Here is a 17,781-nt window from a genome sequence, read left to right on the forward strand (position 1 = left end):
AAATAGACACTTTGAAACGATTCTGGAATTGGAACACGATACGGTTCGATTTGAGACAGCTTTCCCCGCCAGAAGCTGATCTTTCCTGTTGGCCAGGGGAACTATGCACAAATTCAGGGTAATGGTTGTCTCATCCAATTTCTACAATCAGCCCCTTTTTCAACTCAAATGCGGTTATTTAAATTGACATTCTTTGACGCTCACGTGTCCCTTCACTCATGAGCTGGCAGTGAAATAGTTCACAGTTAGTGAAAATTGTTCCTACAAGTCCCTGACCGAATTCAAGTATTTCTGGGACCTAAAGAATGATCATCCCGGATGAAAGGGAAAACCCGCTAGTGTATGCATCTTGTCGACAAATGGTGGCCAACCAAAATGAAGAACTTAATGTGCCAATGCGCGCATAAACGAAAGAATGAGCCACAGTATCATCGACATAAATTCTCACTGATGACGACTATTAGGGGAGTCAATGGGGGACAGCGGATTGATGAAGCCGCAAATAACCTTTTTCCGACCGTTCGACCGCTGGCAAGCGATGTAGGTTTCATTCGGTGGAAATCTGGTCCTTAACTGCTTCTGGTCCGTCGACTGGGTAAATGCTAGGGATGGAGGTGATCCGCGTTTCTTCGTTTGGAATGAGTGGAATGGAGCATTGCGATGAGGTGTGATGGGGTTGGCTTGGAAAATTAGCTGCCACACAGGCAAATTATGAGCATGGTCTGTTAGATTATGTCCTGCGCACAGCTGAAGGGTGTTGAAGTCACAAATTTATGGGACATCGAAGACAAATAATAGGTTGACTGATGAGTGGTTACTTCTATAGTGGCAAGCGCCAATCATACAAGTTTATTTTTGAAAATCAACCCACGATCATTGGTTTATGAGTTTACGAAAAGTAGCGATCTTTTGTATAAGACTTTATTATATCAAAAAATAATCCCGTATACAAACTCCCGTATACAAAACTCTGAGAGCGAGTGGTTACATGGTTTGTAGGAAGTTTGCAAGTTTAATTACCAAAATGAAAATAAAGGGTGTCCCCGAAAGTATAAGCACGATTTCTAAATTACGTTTCTGGAAAACAGATGACGCCAAATAATTGATTCTTCGGGTGTTTGATTGTTTACATTCAAACCTACTATTATACAACGAAACTATTATTTTCAACCGTTTATGTTAAAACGCAAGGCATTTCCGTCAAAAAACGCAAAAGCGTTCTGCACAAATGGTGCTCGACTCCTAACATTTCGCTAAGGCAATTAGCGAAATCGGTAGGTGTGAGTATCGGAGCCGTACGAACCGTCATCCAAAAGTTTCGGGAGGAGTCCAGCTTCGAGGATACGCCGAAAAGTGGTCAAAAACCTGGTCCTATCGACCAACAGTTGAACCGGGAACGAGCAAAAGCATTCAAGCAAAAATAGGAAAGTTCCATTCGCGATGTGGCTCAACAAATGGGTACCTCAAAAAGTAACGTCCAATATGCCAAGGCAAGATTGAATTTAAAATCGTACAAAAACAAAAAAAATCGAAACGGAGTGCAAATCAGGCCGCATGCGTTAAATATCGGGCCCGGAAGCTGTACGACAAGCTGCTGTGCGACAAATCCTCATTCATCAGCTCGACGATGAGTCAGCCAAGACCAGACCAATTGAGATATTTTGAGCTCTAACGAAGGCACCCTTGAGGAAACATGTTAAAACTACGGAAAACATCGACAGTTTTCAAAAAAACTGTAAAACCGTTCAAAAGTGTCAAAAACCGTCCACGACAAGTCTGTGCTGAGCCATATCGGAGGCGACAGATCAAAAGTGCAGTCATTAGCATACGAAGACATTTTTTTAATTTTGTTTTTCCACAAATAGTCCAGAACAGAACCCAAACACAGTTTATGAAACAAAAATTCAGTTTCTGGAACAGGTTTTATTTTTTAGCTAGTTTTTAAATCGTGCTTATACTTTCGGGGACACCCTTTAGGCGAAAGATTTTCCGATATTTAATGACGTTCGTGGTTATTGAGTCCATTTATGCAAGGGAGAGTCAGGTCTCTGTTGAGCTCGAGCCAACTTAAATTATTGCTATTTCAATTTTGATTTAAATAGCCTTTACTCCTTTTGTAGTCTTTTTATTTTATTTATTTAAGTATCTTTAAACAAGTAGACTAAAAACCCATTAAAACTAAATTTATTTCTAGGTTTGGTTTAAATAATCTAATTTGAAAATAAAAATAACCGATGGTGGGATTTCAAATAAATTTTAAGCATTTCGACATTGGAAGATTTTGATTTCTTGTTTGATTTGATTAACTGTACGATAATGGTAGGTGGCAAATAAATGTCTGACTCGCGGGGTAAGTTTTTAGGGTCCTTTTATTTAACCCTCTTATTTAATCACTTTGTGAAATTTGTGTGAAAAAATGTAGGGTGAATTTTATTTCCTTGTGATATTTATTCGACCAAATTTCCCATACCGTGCAATTGAAACACAAGTTTTATTATATTTTTTTATTATTTTAATAATTTATTAAACAATTAAAAATATGCTTTCACTTCCACTGTATAAGAGGTTTTTCTTACTTTAGTAGAGTTTACTGGTTTTCGCCACACATTGTTCTTCCTGCGTTATGTTATATACGTGTTGTTACAATTTCTTCACATTCGTTTTACCCCTGTGGGTAGCATGCTGGCCTGCACCTTCCCCGACCGTGGTGTGCATATTAAGTAGAACTATTCGACATATAAACACACCGATATAGACACGATCTTTCCTGTTCATCGTTCCTTGAGGGTTTAGCGTGTGTTCGATTTGTGAAAAACCGTAACCAAACTACTGTACAGAGTACGAAGCGAGCAAACTTGCTAAAAATGTGAAACAAAACAAAAAACAGCAACCGAATAAAGCCTTAAAACATCCGTTATCCTTGCTTCAGTAGCTTGGTTCCGTGGGTCAGCTTTTTTTTCTAGTATCGGATGGCAGTAATGTGTCAGTTATTTTTCACAAACAACTAAATGAACAATATTCGTATACAGTCTATGTATCTGTTAAAACCAGATAATTTTAAAACGTTTTTTGTTTCTTATGGTTGAGTGTTTTTCCGTATTGTTAAATTTCACCCTAATGTTCAGCACAAAACGATACTATTTTCATTCTACCTTCTATTGCTCATCATTGTTGTGCACTGGCAATGATGTGATTGTTTAACTTTCTTTAACCTTCCGCTACAAGCCCTCCGCGAGGGTTACGAGGAGGAAGCAAACAAAAAAAAAATAAACGATACATCCGTACGTCACCACGCTAGCATTCGAAGGGATTTGCTCAGGTGTGAGCTTGTTTTTCCTTTGGTTTTCCCTTTTTGTTTTATTTTCTCATGCTACCGGGTGGTGTGAAAAATGTGTTGCAAAGATGCTTAGTGAATGAAACTGCAGAGTGAGCATACGTGCAACCGAACAGTGAAATTTGTAGTCGGATAAATATAGATGCCATTGGCAGAAAATGAAAGAATGATACAGTGATTGGAACTGCTTGATGGAATTTTTGCTCCGTATGTATGTTGTGCAGTGTTTCGGGATTTTCTTCTGCTTTTTTATTCGACGAGATTTCCTGGTTTTACCCGACACGCATGATTCTAATGAAAATGTCTTCCCAAAGCACGATTTGGATTCGATCATTCGAACGAATAATGCAACCTGCTTTCCTCTACGGACTTCAGTTTCTTATCCAACCATTGACTTAATAGTAAGTGTTTTCCTAGCTTATTGTTCTTCCTTTGTGGTTTTCCTTTGCGTTTTCGTTAATCATCTAACATTCCTATAGTGTATACTGTACAAGGGCGGTCACATTCGCACACAGTTGCTGGCTGCAAACATCTCCGCATCGATAACGCTGAGCTCGCGTGGCTGTCGAGAGATGGGCGTACCTGAATCCGTGCCATCCGCAAACGGCCGGTCAATAAATTACAAAACATTTACACTTGGTTGCCGGTGTGCCCACCTTGCGATATTCTGATGCACTGCCCTTCGTGGATGGCCATTGCAGGCATGTAGAGGGGCAAGTCGAGTGATAAACCGAACGCGGCCACACTGCTTGACACGTATCGTATCAGCTGCTAATGTAAAATGTAGCATTTTGGTTGATATGTACACTAAATCCAATTCGTCCACAAGGGGAGCACTGTGGCAGCTACTACTAGGTAAAAGCGATCTATAAAACATAGCAATTGAACGACCGCAGAAATGGGAAGGTTTGGTTCATTCAACACAAATACAAAAAAACATAGGTACGAAGCCAAACCCGCCCGCGACCGGTAGTGAAGAGAAGCCTCCGGACAAACGAACTGAAAGTAAATCGAAAGGACGAAACACAAGAGAAGGTAGCTGCGACGACCGTCTTAAAACAAAACTAACTATATTATCTCTAAACGTCACTTGCTCGGCACCCTTCAGCCGAGAAGGGGCCATAAGCTGACAGCTATATATGGCAATCTGAGAGTAACAACGCTTGCACTGGACGTTTACGAAAGTTAGCAAACACAAGTGTAGAAAGTAGGAAACGCTCGTACAAAACACATCATCAGCGAGGAAACGCGTGAGCCATCTCTCGAGAGAGAAAGAAAAAATACGGTGAAAACGAAAATAAACGTACGCAAATATGGGAGCCATGGATTGGATGAATTCAAAAACAAAACCATTAGCAAGAAGTATCCATGGGAGCTTTACAAAGAAATATCACTCGTGAAGCGAAACAATAGAAGCTTCAAGTATTTTGACTTCTCGTCACCATCAAACACATATCAAATCAAAACAGAAACAATTCGCAAAAAAAACGATGCGCACCGAACAGCGATGAAAAGTGAACCTGTTTTTCTATCCAATGATCAATGTTATTACGACGAGCTAAGGTTTGATTTCCGGGGTTTTCGAGTACTTTGTAAATTAATGCTAATTACGTATAAAAGTTCCATCTCAAAATGCACCATTTAGAAAAAACGTTACTTATGTCCGTTTGCTTACTTGAGGTCTACGGTTTTAGATGTTCCCTATGCTGTATCATGCGCTTGCGTTGGCGATTTCGGGTTAAGAGTTAATGTAAGGAAGTAGTTTTGAATGAGAAAAATCATCACCACCATTTGTTTTATGGAGCAGTGTAAGGTGTTGTTCTCCGCTTGGGATTTGCGTTGTTTCATGGTAAATAGTTTCCATTGTGCGTCAGCGTTATGTTTTAACTCGTTTCAGTCGGGCTTGCATTTTTTATATGTATCTTCTTTTTTTGTGGCTGTGAAAGGGTATTGTCATGTTTGATTTCGTCTTTAGCGCACGGAAAGTAATATCCTCCTACGAATTTTCTTCGTATCGATAAAGAACATAATTGCAAGTCCATTTTCGTACGTTAAATTGCCCACCCGTTTTTCGCGCGAGACATTCAACTGTTTGATTCAACGTCTTCATCCGTTTTCCGGCAAGAAAATGTACCTAATTTTTCCTCTCTGTACAAGGGATACACACACACGACGTTTGCTGATGCGTTACGTTGGCGGCTGTTGGCGTATTATCTTCTCATCTTCTCTACATGTATAAAATATAACTTACAAACTTCCACATACCCCGCACGCACAATTTCGTACGACGTAATACAAACCGCTCTTTAAAACACTACGTTTCAGTTACTAACCACACATTGTCGACTAGAAAAGAGAGCCGCTTGCTTGAACTGTCCTTACACGATAACGCTTGTGTTATGTCACGTCGGTTACTCCTGCCGAAGGGTGTTTCTACCCATTTCATTTATGTGTTTGTGTGTGTTTTTTAACGCATAGTAGAGGGTGGCTTGGGATGCAGTATTATTATCGTAGGTAAAGGAGAAATTACGATGATAGAATAGGTAGGTTGTAGTTTCTGTTGGTTGTTTGACTGTCTCCCATTAAACACTATCGCGACAATTAGTAGCCCATAGTAGAAGAAGTATCGATTTGAGTTGAGTTGACTTTAATACTATTAAGAATAGCGTTCGCGGTCCACCCACAAGGTCACCTAAGCACGGTCACGTTGCCTTCCTTCGAGCAAGATCCGGAAGAAATGGTGCCGGGGATGTTGAAGGAGTGGTGGCGGAGTGCAGGGAGATTTGCCGCGCGTACGCTGTTTTATTCACAGTTCACTTAGATTGCTGGGTGGTATCCATCGGCCCGTATCTGGTCGTACGGTCAACTATATCGGACCATAATCGCTGAGGGCTTGCCCTGGTTGCGGACCGGGAAGCGTTACAACGACTGAGACGGCGCGCGGATCGACGACAGATCCGGATCCGGCTGTTAGGGTAGATGCGCCGCCTATATCTCCAGGTCATACGTGGCTAAGAGGGGCCTGCTTGAGGACGTGATGGTGCAGATGGTGGTGACTCGTTGAGGCCACGCTGCCGACGGTCTGAGTGTAGGGGGTGGCAAGCAGGGAGGCCGCTGCTGACCCCGGTACGCCAATGCCAGACGTTGCGTACGGTTGCGGGAGTGGTGGGCGTGGTTTTATCAGCACCTGACCGGCACCGGTCGGGTCCGGCGAGCCGAACAGCCTTCTCCAGAGTCGTCGCCAGGAGTCGACCGTTTTGCCGGACCAGATCCACACACCGGACGTGATGCCGACGGCCAGTGCCATGAAGTACTTCAGCATCAGCACCGAGTAGAGCGGCTTTTGTCGCAACCCCGGTGCAACCTTGCACGGGCAGGTCAGGCCGGTCATCCAGTCCTCGAAGTATGATGCCTCGTACAAATGGCACCCGATAACGATCGTGGCCGGCACGGTGTACAGAACGCTGAAGATGCCTATCCGGATCATTAGCTTTTCGAGTTTATCCGCCTTCGAGCCGGCACCGATTCCACCCTGCTGCTTGATGACCGAACGGATGCGGAACAGTGACACGAAGCCGGCCATCAGGAACGTGGTTCCGACGACCAAGTACATGAACAACGGGGCGAGCACAAAGTTCTTCAGATGCTCGACGGAGGTATTGCCCACGTAGCAAATACCAGCGACCGGATCACCGTCGACGGCGGGTCGTAGCAGCACCGAGACGGTTTGAACGGTCGGGATAAGCCACGCGGCCAGATGGAAGTACTGCGAATGCTTCGAGATCGCTTCATTACCCCACTTTAGGCCGGCGGCAAGGAACCAGGTGAACGACAGGATTACCCACCAGATCGACGACGCCATGCCGAAGAAGTACACCATGATGAAGATCATCGTGCAGGAGCTCTGGCCAGTCGACGGGTACTTGATCGACTTGCCGTCGCACGCAATCTCGTCGTGGCCGAGGAAGATGCGCGTCAGGTAGCCGCACGACACGATGAAGTAGCACGCGGACAGGAACACGATCGGCCGCTCAGGGTACTTGAACCTTTCGGTGTCGATGAGGAACGTGGTCAGTGTCATTAGCGTGCTTATGCCGCAGAGGCCGGACCACAGCGCTATCCAGATCCCGGCGAAGTCCTTTTCCTCCTGCGTGAAGAACGCCCCCCGACACGGGATCGCGCAGTTTTGCACGTCGCCGACCCTTTCGACACTTTGGTTGGCGCTTAGGCTGCCGTGATGGTGCAGTAGCGTTGTGGTGCTGCTTTCCCTCCCCAGGGCTACCAGTGGCTCCCGGCACCGGCACATGCACTCTTTTGTTCTTTCCCCGGGGGGATTTTGGCAGTTTTTTGAATTCTTGCCTTTGCATTTGTTGTTCTGCTGGCCTCCGCTGCCACCGCCTTGTCCACCGCCGCCGCCACCGCCACCGGAGTGTGACTTCCTAGTCGGTTTGCTCGAATGTCCCGAGCCACCGCTACTACCTCCCCCACCCGATGACGAACCGCCGGCACCTCGATCACCACCACCGTGCTCTTCCTCGCTCGGCATCTCCATGCACAGGTTATCGCTGTCGCCCGACACGGGCAAACTCTCGCACGCCATACGCTCCGGCCAGTTGAAGCTGTACTGCTGCATGATTGGCGCACAGCCGGACCGCGCCCGTTCGCATACGCTCCGGCACACCGGGAGCGGTTTGTGGTAGTCCTCGATGCAGATCGGTGTATACATCGAGCAGAGGAAAAACTTTAGATCGGGCGAACACTTGATCTCGACTAGCGGCCAAAACTGGTGCACCTCCAGGCCGGCTTCCTCCTGCGTTTCGTGATTCATCTCGTTCGGGAACGAGGTCAAATTGTAGCCGATCCCGCGGCACATCGGGATGGTGATTTCTTCGCATCGCGAGTTCGGGTCCTTCGGCACGGCAGGTACGTGTGGCATCGGGCTGACGCCCGAGTGGTAGCTACCTTCCACTTCCCACCGTCCACCGGCTGCTACCAGCAACAACAGCCCTGCAAGCACGTACATTGCTGAGACTCTCATCCGCCGGCTGCTGCTTCTCCTGCCTCCACCGCTAGCTTTACTTCGTTCCAGCAGTGACATTGTGTGTACAGAAAGGAGACACTTTTTCGCGTTGTCCGTGTGTTCGTTAAAGGCTTCGGTGCCCCCTGGTATCCTTGCACTTGCTGCTCCCTGCAAACGCTCACTCTTTGAAGGCAAGCTGAACTCTTTCCTCTCCTTCGATTTCAGATGCTTTTCAACAAACCGAACGTCATCCTGCTACCAGCGGCGCATGTCAGATTTGCGATAGAACGCGCCTGCAGCCCAGCTGCTCGTCTCGTCCTTCCGGAGGGGGATTAACTCTCCGTAATTAAACTATCGATGGAGTCTGTTGGTGATAGAAAGCAAAAAGAATGGAACATTGATTAGAACATTAAGTTATACAGAGGTGCTTGTGATTGGTTTGTGAAATTAATCACGTGGTCGAATTACCAGGGCACCATCATGGGGAAATAAGATCTTTTCGAGTGTATAAAACTGTCATCCGCAATCGGAGGGCGTGCTTTAATGTTCAGGCGACTTTTCGAATCGGAATATCCAACCGCATTGCACTTTGGTAATTGTATTTGTCACAAAACGATTGATTCGAGATGGAAGTACAATTCGAACTGCAACAAAATGGCAGCTTCCTATGATTGGGAACCTCAACAAATTGTAAATTGGGAAAGTGATTTTTATTGAATTTAATTACGACAACAGTGCATGAATGAACATGGTTTTGCGGAGGGATCCTAGATTTTCAGAGTTATCTATTCCTGCTTCTAGTTCCTAGTTACTTGCCGCTTCAACAGACAGAAAATTAAAAAAAAAGTTTTCCACATCCATTCGCCTCACCACTAATCAATCCGGCACTTCGACAGATTTTACATTGTCTGTAGGACCAGAAGCTACGGTATTTGCAAGTGAACAGTAACCGTTTACAGCTCGACGAAATGTACAGCAACTATGCAAATGAGCAGATGGGTTTGCCTGTTCGAGAGTCCGACTCACGAGCCCGTTAACACCAACAGACCGTAAATAGTTGTACCACCACCGATTGAGAAGGAGAGCTGTCTATCGAGTGCAGTCCCCATGACGATGCACTTTACATATCCGTTTAATTTCCCGTCCCAGTCGGTCCCCTTGGGACGCCGATGTGTCTTGTGCAGCGCGCCCGGGGTTAGATTCGTGGATACGTGCACAATTTCGCGCCGTAGGAGATCTACGGGCAAATAAGCCAATGACACACGAGACCTACGCACGCAGCATCTGCATGTCCCATCCGACGACGGGAACTACGTAGCAGGCACCGTAGTTGGTCGACAACAGATTAATGAGGGAGATCCTTCGTCCCCGGGGGGAAAGGAACAGCGTTGGAATAGCAGAGCTATTTCGATTAAACGGCACGATGGTATAATGCGTAAATGATGCGGTCTTACCAGTACTGCCCTTTGCCCGAAAAGCCTGTCTTAACACAAAAGGACACATCGCTTGTCAGGAGGGAGGGGTTTGCGTGTGTGTGTGTGTGTGTGTGTATCAATTTATGGTTCTCCAAATGACGGTGGGGACATGCTGTTTGGCGGGCGGCGGTGAGTGGATTTGCCATTTCTCAGTTGACAAAACAGAGTAGTTATGTCCCCAGACGCTCTAGCAGAAGGAGGATCCGCTTGTAGGGTTTCCGCCAGCAACGAGACCTAAGACAATGGGAGGCGTTCGTTCTGGAGGACATGCCGAGGTGTAGAAAGAGAGAGAGAGAGGGAGGGAGTGAGGGAGAGAGAAACCGACCGCTTACGGTGAAGTGTTTGGAAGGTGTTAAAATTATTACACAAGTCGGTTTCGCCTTTCGTTCGCCCCGGGTTTCTTGGTCGGACTGTCGTTCGTCCGGCCGCTTCTCTTCGTAGCGACAGGATTGTGCCACTCAAAATGAAAACCACCAACGGGAAGAGGAAAGGGCAGTTGGTTGTGGAGGTTTTTTTTTGCTTCTTCTTAGGGCACACAACGCCCCTGGCGTTCGGTTACGGTGCTGTATCATATTTCAGCCACCCAATCGGTTGTGCAAATAACTGTTGGTGTCTCCGGTCTCTCCGGGAACCGGAGTGTGTGTGGTATCGATGCCTTGCCGGGTCGTCGCGTTGGGGTTCATTCGATCCGGGGTGGATCCCTGGGATGTGAGGTGGGTGCCGGAAGGCGGTGGAACGTTTTCCGCGTGCTGTTGGTTGAAACGTTGACACCTTGTGGCGTTGCGCTTATCCCGTGTTTTCCGATCCGTCCACTTTCGGCCGCGGGGAGGAAAGGCAACATACAGTGAAAAAAAAGGGACACAAACACACATACATCCTACTGGCTTGAGCTGTGGTAATCTAATCATGTGGAAGATTTCTGCACAGCATGTCCCGCGAACAAATTTCAACCGTGTCGCATGCTTCTTACTTTCCGCGCACAACCCGAGGTGTTGGTATCACTATGTTTTGTCATGCTCCCCACGACGCCGTGTCAACGTACATCGGGAACAAGACAGCTTCCATGTCGGTTTGCTATTTTCCAATCGTCTCACAGTTTTCGCATTTTCCATGGAAAATACCAGCATTTGCCAGCGAGTCAGCCGGGATGGGCATGCTATTCAATAAACTAACACCATCTGTAATACCCTCGCTAGCTTCGCAATAAAAAGGTGTTAAAGGTTCATCTGTGACACGTTTACCAGTAGCTTCTGACATGACAAACACGGTTTAAGACACTATGAACAAATGTGCTGCCGATTAATGACCCGCGCCGGCCATAAACGATGTTTAATTTGTTGATTCAAATCTCACACGACAAAACACAGTTGCAGCACCAGATCCCGGCTCACGCATCCTCAAGTGCGGCCGTCGGCCGGTTCCGACATGCAAACCGTAATTATATTCGACACGATAAGCGAGTCATACCGGGGCGGATCCTGGCCTAGGTAGCCATTAAGTTTTCATCACGAGCGAAACGACAGGAAGTGATCAATAACGTCGCGGTTGCCGGGGGGACGACGGGGCGTGTCTGTCATTAGCGTCCCGGTGTTCAGGTGCCCCGTGTCCCGGGAGTGCATATGTGTCTCCCCCGGTGCGCGCACATGTCATCCCGGGGTCCGGGGTGTGTTAGTGCGCACGAGGAAGGGAAACGGTTAAAAACATAGGATATTAACCCGCGGCAAACTGTGGTTCGGGTTCCGCCGAAACTCTGCCCCTGTTTCCGGGTGAGGGGTGATGAGTGTCTAGCGAGCGGCAAGTACTCCTTCCCTCCCACCCCCGGTGCAAGGAGGGACAAGGGAAGAACATCAAATTTTATTATCTGTAAACTATTTTTATCGAACTCGTGTTCGCGCGCGGCTCGTTGCACGAGTAAGGTGCATCATATCCCGCCGTTGTTTGTCTTCTGGGAGCCGATCTTGGCCGTTGCACTTTCGCTTGTGGCTTGAAGAAGCCGGTCGGTGCTTCTTACTCTTGAACCAAGAAACATTTGGCCGGGCAGCACACACGCTCGAAAGAACAACACACACATACACACAGCGAGTAGTCCCGGGTTTGTCAAAATCAAACCAGATGCCGGCGGGCTGCTGCTGGCGTAACCGTGGAAGATGAGGTTCGGAATGATGAAATCTCCGTCTGTTGCCCGTCGATGCCAGGGAAAGGTTCTGCTGGCGGCAGGGACAGGTACGTACACCGCCCGGTACACGGAGTTCCAGTACCGGGCACTGTGAAGTAAACATAGCGTCAAACAAACAACTGCATCCAAAAGTGCACTGCTCCGGACAACCCGGCCGTACCCCGCGGGATCCCTGTGGTGCCCGCTTGGTGGACTTCGGTTTCAGGCGGCTGCATAAAACATGTTTGAAATGTACACAACATTACACCATGCTGCTGATGTGGCGGCCATTGGCGTGCTTTAAGAACTTTGTACGCAGTGCATTAAATCCGAGCCACTGCGTCAGCATAGTATGGTAGAGCCTTTTTTCTCCTCTCCATTTTTATGATTAACGAATAGACTCCGCTGCTCGCAGTATCACCGGCAACGAGTAGCGTATGATAGTACACACATATCTGTAGAAATCATGATGTACTCAACGGGGGATGAAGTGAAAATCATTCGATGTGTGCCAATAACTACACCTGCATGATATGCTCAGCGAACTGCGCCAATTTTCACTCAATTATTCCACCAGTAATAATTCACCGTTAACTCCCACAAATAAAAGTTCCTGCCCACAGGGTTTGTTCGCGAGAACATCCCTTCATTTTAATCCAATTTTCTCAGAAAAAAAACCATATAACCATCGTTAATTGCATTTTAATTACAAGTCTCAATCCGTCCGAGCCAGCGACTGAAAAAGTAACGCACTACGGAACGATATTTAAACCAAAAACTCCATTCCGGAACGTTTAGGGAACGGGACACACATCCGCTAAAGTTTACATTACCGTGACCCGGTCGGGGTTTAGAATTAAATTAGTCTGCTGTTAGGAACGTACAGTAAATGGGGCTAGTGAGGTCGTGGTATCAAAGGATAGACACGGTAAGGGTTGTTTATAGGGAACGCTGGGGCAAAAGAATGCTTTGGTGCAAGTTTGTGAAGCGGTTATCGTAGGTGTATATATTGCGTTTCTACCAAAAATGGTGAGTAGAATGTTGCTGATGAATTGATTTATTTATCATGAAAATTTTAGTTACTCTTTATGATACACGCAAAAAAACAACAACTCAGTCACAGAATCGCCACAGAGATTTGAATGCTAAACATGGGTTCGAAATCCGAACGTGTGAAATAGTAAGTAAAAAAGTCACTAATTTCCACACGGATATATGAATACCGAGCAGGGGATTCAGAATGTTGTTATATGTTAACTCTTTACCTCTTTTGGCCCCTCAAAAGAAACAATAGAAAACGTACTCACTTACTCTCCACCTTGTGTAGTCTTTAACTGATACATTTATCATATTTGGGATTCCAATCTCTGGTGCGACTCTGGTGTAGTTATGCTTTCTCTTACACATTCCTTTTTCTGGCTTCGAGCTCTGTTTAGGATCGAAATCTGAGTGGCGATTGGAAGCTCATTTTGCGTGTTGTAAATCGCATTTGAGTCACTAAATGATTCGAATCAACGTGATGATAGCTCAGTATTTTTCAAATCTTTAAAGCAGGGGTGGGAATACTCCATATTCCCAATATACAAAATTATCACGAACTCCTTGGCGAGCGTCGCGGGGCTAAGGCATGGAAAGAAACGATCGCAACGAAAACATGATCACAATCTCCACCTCCAGATTATGCGTACGCGGGTTGTGGTGATCCGCACACGCAACTCCCTTGCGCGAGTCGAACCACGGAGTGCGCTTGTTGTTATTCAAATTTATCGTGCCTCAACCCCTATGCAAGTGCGGGGAAAGAGAGCGGCCCGAACCCGATCCTGATCTCGCTGACAACCTGTTTATAAAAGCCAGGGGAACCAAGGCGAATTAAAAAAAAACACTGCTGGCAAGTTTAAATAGCTCACCTATAGGATATTAAGGTTTTTCGCTTGCGTGGTCTTCTGTCCCTTGCCCAAACTCCCCTTTGGTCGTTGCTTCTGATGGCGAATGTGTGAGCCAGCCTCCACACATCAGCTTAATTTCCCTACATTCCCCTACGGTGTTATGGAGAGGCCGAAGGGAGCGGCGCACACACATCGTTATTTATGGGACAGTTTTGTGTAAAATAAAGAAAAGGGGTAAGTGAAAAAAGGAAACCAGATTTGATGCACTCCAGTCCACGGCCCCGCTGTCAATAAATCTCCAACGTACGTAAGAGGCACTCGCTTGTGTCGATTATTTGCATTTTAATTTATAAGTTTATGAATTTATGCTGCTTTGTGCGCAACCCGGTGCAATTCATCGTTGCCTCGTTGCAGCATTCGATGCCATCGTGGGACTCGTGCGCTCATTACGGATCATCCCTCGCTCCTCGGGGCCGAACGGCAAACCCGAACGGTGGGACGACGGCGATGAGAATATGTCATGTGTTTATATTTATTTTCCAATCAATTACTTAAGCGATTCCGTGGGTCGCACGCGTTCGCGCGTTCGATTCGAGGCTTCCCTCCAATCGATCGTCGTTTGGCGGTTACGATCGGTCTCTGTTGGAAATCCCGCACCACTCTGGGGTGGCGTGGGCAATTTGGTATTTTGCATTTTTTCCCCCTACCCCCAACATCCTCGATGGTTCGCCTCGCGAAATGATGCTCGATTAATTTAAAGCAATGGAGCGCTTTTTCGCACCCCGCAGGAATCGGCAAGGGGTTGGGTGGGGTGCAAGTAGGGCGCGGAGTGCAAGTGTAACGTGAAATGAAATCTGTTGCCTCATCTGTTTGTTGTCGTTTTGCACCAGCCTGCCGCCGACCGGCCTCTCCGCCTTGTGGGCCGACGTTCGTGGAAGCGACGTTTATGACGACCATCATCACACTTTCCCGCTCGAGATCGGCCAGATCCCGGTTGTGGTTGGCGTTCAATAAATATTTTGACAGCCAGTGTCCGCTTGTGAAGCTGTGACCTTCTTGGGACAATTTTCTTCATACGCAACAAAACGCAGGCAGGCAGGAGGAACCGGGAAGCAGCAACGTTGGGATGGTAAAATCGGTCGCCAGCAATTTTAATCAATTCGAATCAATTGACTGCCAATCGATCGAAGGCTCGGTGCACGCTTTCACGCAGCATGTCCGCGGCTCGGCTGGCCAATATGTATATTCATGAAGAGTGGGGTTTGCGAGCGCCCAGCAATGACACGACGTCGAGCAAAGGTCTGTCCAACCGAACTCCAATGAAGGGATGATGAAGCTTTAAATAGAAGTTGATATCGCCGCCTTCCGACCGGAGCCCCGACCGTGGCTGTGTTTTAGCTCATGTTTGCATGGAGAAAGATGGCGATACGCAACCATAACCCATGTTGTGCCGGTGTTCGGTAAAACTATGGTACGAAAGCTAGCGAAACTGACAAACCGAACAGTCATTGTGCAGAACAAGAAACGTTTATCGCGATGGTTCGCGAAAGGAAAAATCGATTTCCAAACAATTGCACACAGGAGAGTCGAGCGCGGTGTCGTATTTTTTTTCTGTTCTATGACGTTCATGTAAAATGTCGGTCCTTTTTGATGCTGAAGTTTCTCGGGCATCTTCCGTGGTCCGCATTTTCCTCCAGCCCTCAGAGTGAGCAGGAAGACGAACGCATCGAAATCGAGGAAAAGTAATATACATACCCAGTGGAACACATGTCTCCTCAGACGGTCTCGTGTCGGAGGGTCAATATTGACGCTCTCAACAATCAAAACGAAAAAAGGCACACACATACGAGACGATAGAAAATTAGGCTGACTTGAGATGAAATGAAAATACCGAAAATACAAATCTTTAAACCACCGCAAAGTGGCCTAAGCGTATATACTCGGCCTACCTTTTGCGTAGCTGAGCGTGGGGAGGTACGACGCGTGACGTTGTTTTGCCCGTTCGTTGTTTGAGAGAGGTTGAAGAGAAAAACCTCCCGACACCCAAAATACACGTCTTCAGATCGTGCCACCAACCAAACGGCCGACTTGGGAGTTCCACAACGGGTTGGGTGTGTGTTTTTTTAACCGTTCCTCGGAACGGTGACATTAATTTGTTCACGCCTCCGTTGGCAAATTCAAACATCGTGAGGTGCAAATTTTGACAGTTCGCTGTTGTTCGCTGCGGTGGGTCCAACAACTCCCCCTCCCCTTTGATGTTTCGTTCCAGTTTTGATGATGCTGAGGGTTTTCGAGATTTTTTAACGCTTTAAGTTGGCACCTAAACAGTGATCTTTTTTTTCCTTCAACAAGAAGAAACCTTCACGAGTGTGTTTTTAGCTTTTAGGTTCGCAGACTTTATCGAAGCCATCACATGTATGAACTGAACGGTAAGCGACAGTGGATCTTCCGCTCAATGGTGCAATTGTGCAATCGAGACACAGAACCCGGCTCGAATCGAACCCAAAGGCTGCAGGCTAGACTAATATGTAACTATGTGTCATCGTTAGCCCGGACAGCCCAGACAAAACACACAAAGATTTCCACGTCTGGTCGCCCTATGGCGGGTTGCAATCGGAACTCACGGAACCGCAGAATCCACCGCTCGTAGCGATCGACCGAGGAAGCGACCGGTACACCGTGCATGGCCTCAATAATGCTGCCACAACCGGCTACACTCTGTTTAAATATGTATTCTCAGCTCGACATTCCTCGACAGCAGCAACGGCAGCAGCACTGTCCTGTTTATTTTTATTCTCCTACATTTTTTAATATTTTTTTTCACTCTACCCAGCTCCTAGGTTTCTTTATTTCACCGCCATCTTTACTTATCGCTCCCCGCTGAACGAACGTCCTCTATCAGACGCAAGTGTTTGCCAGTGTAGCGCACATTTTCGCTGGTTTTACTTTTTCCAGCGTTTTGTTTTTTACACCATTTCATGCATCGATGGCGTTTGTCAGATTCCTCGCCATTAGTACACGCTCCTATCAAGAGGCAAGCGTGTTTGTGTGTATGTGGAGTTTGGTTAGAAAAACACAGCCCAGGAAAAGCGGGTGCGACGTGGCCACAAGATGTGATGCTACGCGTGTTCGGTCCGAAGCGATGATTGACATCGCGTGAAAATATTGAACGGAACGCAGTGTGTTTTTGTTGCTTTCTTCCCTTTCCATTGCTCGCTGTCTTGTGGAGGCCCTGGGGCTGATAGGTGCTGGGTAGACCGTACCACCGGGCAGGAAATTAGTAAACCGGCTAAGTCGAAATTATTCGCACCCTGAAGGAGCTGCCCCTCGTGTCTCGTGCGGAAGCGACTGGTCGCGTAACGACAGATGGTAATTAATAATAATTTCTGGCTTTTCAACACCAATTTTGAGGCAAGCAAGCAACTGCAAAGGCTCCGGCAGGAAATGCTGTTCATGCGGCAAAAAAGACCACGAACAGCTGAGAACAAGACGAGCAGTCCATTATACTTACCAACGGATAAGTAAGTACAACCCGCTTTTGCTTAATGGAGCAAATGTAGTGCAAATCTTTTGTGGACAACCCGATTCCAAGCCGATGGGGAAACCTAACGGCTATTCGCGCTGGCACTGGTCACATCCTACGCTGGCAAATATTGACATCGGCCCATGCGTGTTCTTGTTTGTCGACATCGATATACCTTTCTTAAGTGCGCTTCCGTAAGCCCTCCCGCTTCATGCCGCAGAGGGGTTCCGGTATCGACGGTAGTGCAAACGGTGCGATAAGGGAAGCTTAAGCTGCACTTCTCGATCGGGAGGGAGATGTGTGCTGTACACGATAGTGCGCAACATCGGACGAGCACTTGAGCTAGTGCAATCGCAAGCGCATTGGATCGAGATCCGCCTTAAAAGTC

General features: G+C 46.9%; 1 protein-coding gene and 1 long non-coding RNA gene across 3 annotated transcripts in view; both read right to left on the reverse strand.

The window, feature by feature from the left end:
- Positions 1-4,103: 4,103 nt before the first annotated feature.
- LOC131289668 (frizzled-2) lies at positions 4,104-8,430 on the reverse strand. Its single transcript, XM_058318966.1, has one exon. It carries the CDS (start codon positions 8,370-8,372, stop codon positions 6,336-6,338), a length of 2,037 nt encoding a protein of 678 aa, XP_058174949.1. The 5' UTR covers positions 8,373-8,430; the 3' UTR covers positions 4,104-6,335.
- A 120-nt stretch (positions 8,431-8,550) lies between these two features.
- Positions 8,551-17,781, reverse strand: part of LOC131288622 (uncharacterized) — a 29,894-nt gene continuing 20,663 nt past the window's right edge. For both annotated transcript variants that reach the window (XR_009189267.1, XR_009189266.1), the window contains exon 3: positions 8,551-8,718. This is a non-coding gene — a long non-coding RNA (uncharacterized LOC131288622). The remainder of the gene's footprint in view (positions 8,719-17,781) is intronic.

The sequence above is a fragment of the Anopheles ziemanni genome, chromosome 3 (assembly GCF_943734765.1).
Source record: "Anopheles ziemanni chromosome 3, idAnoZiCoDA_A2_x.2, whole genome shotgun sequence".
Classification (NCBI taxonomy): domain Eukaryota; kingdom Metazoa; phylum Arthropoda; class Insecta; order Diptera; family Culicidae; genus Anopheles; species Anopheles ziemanni.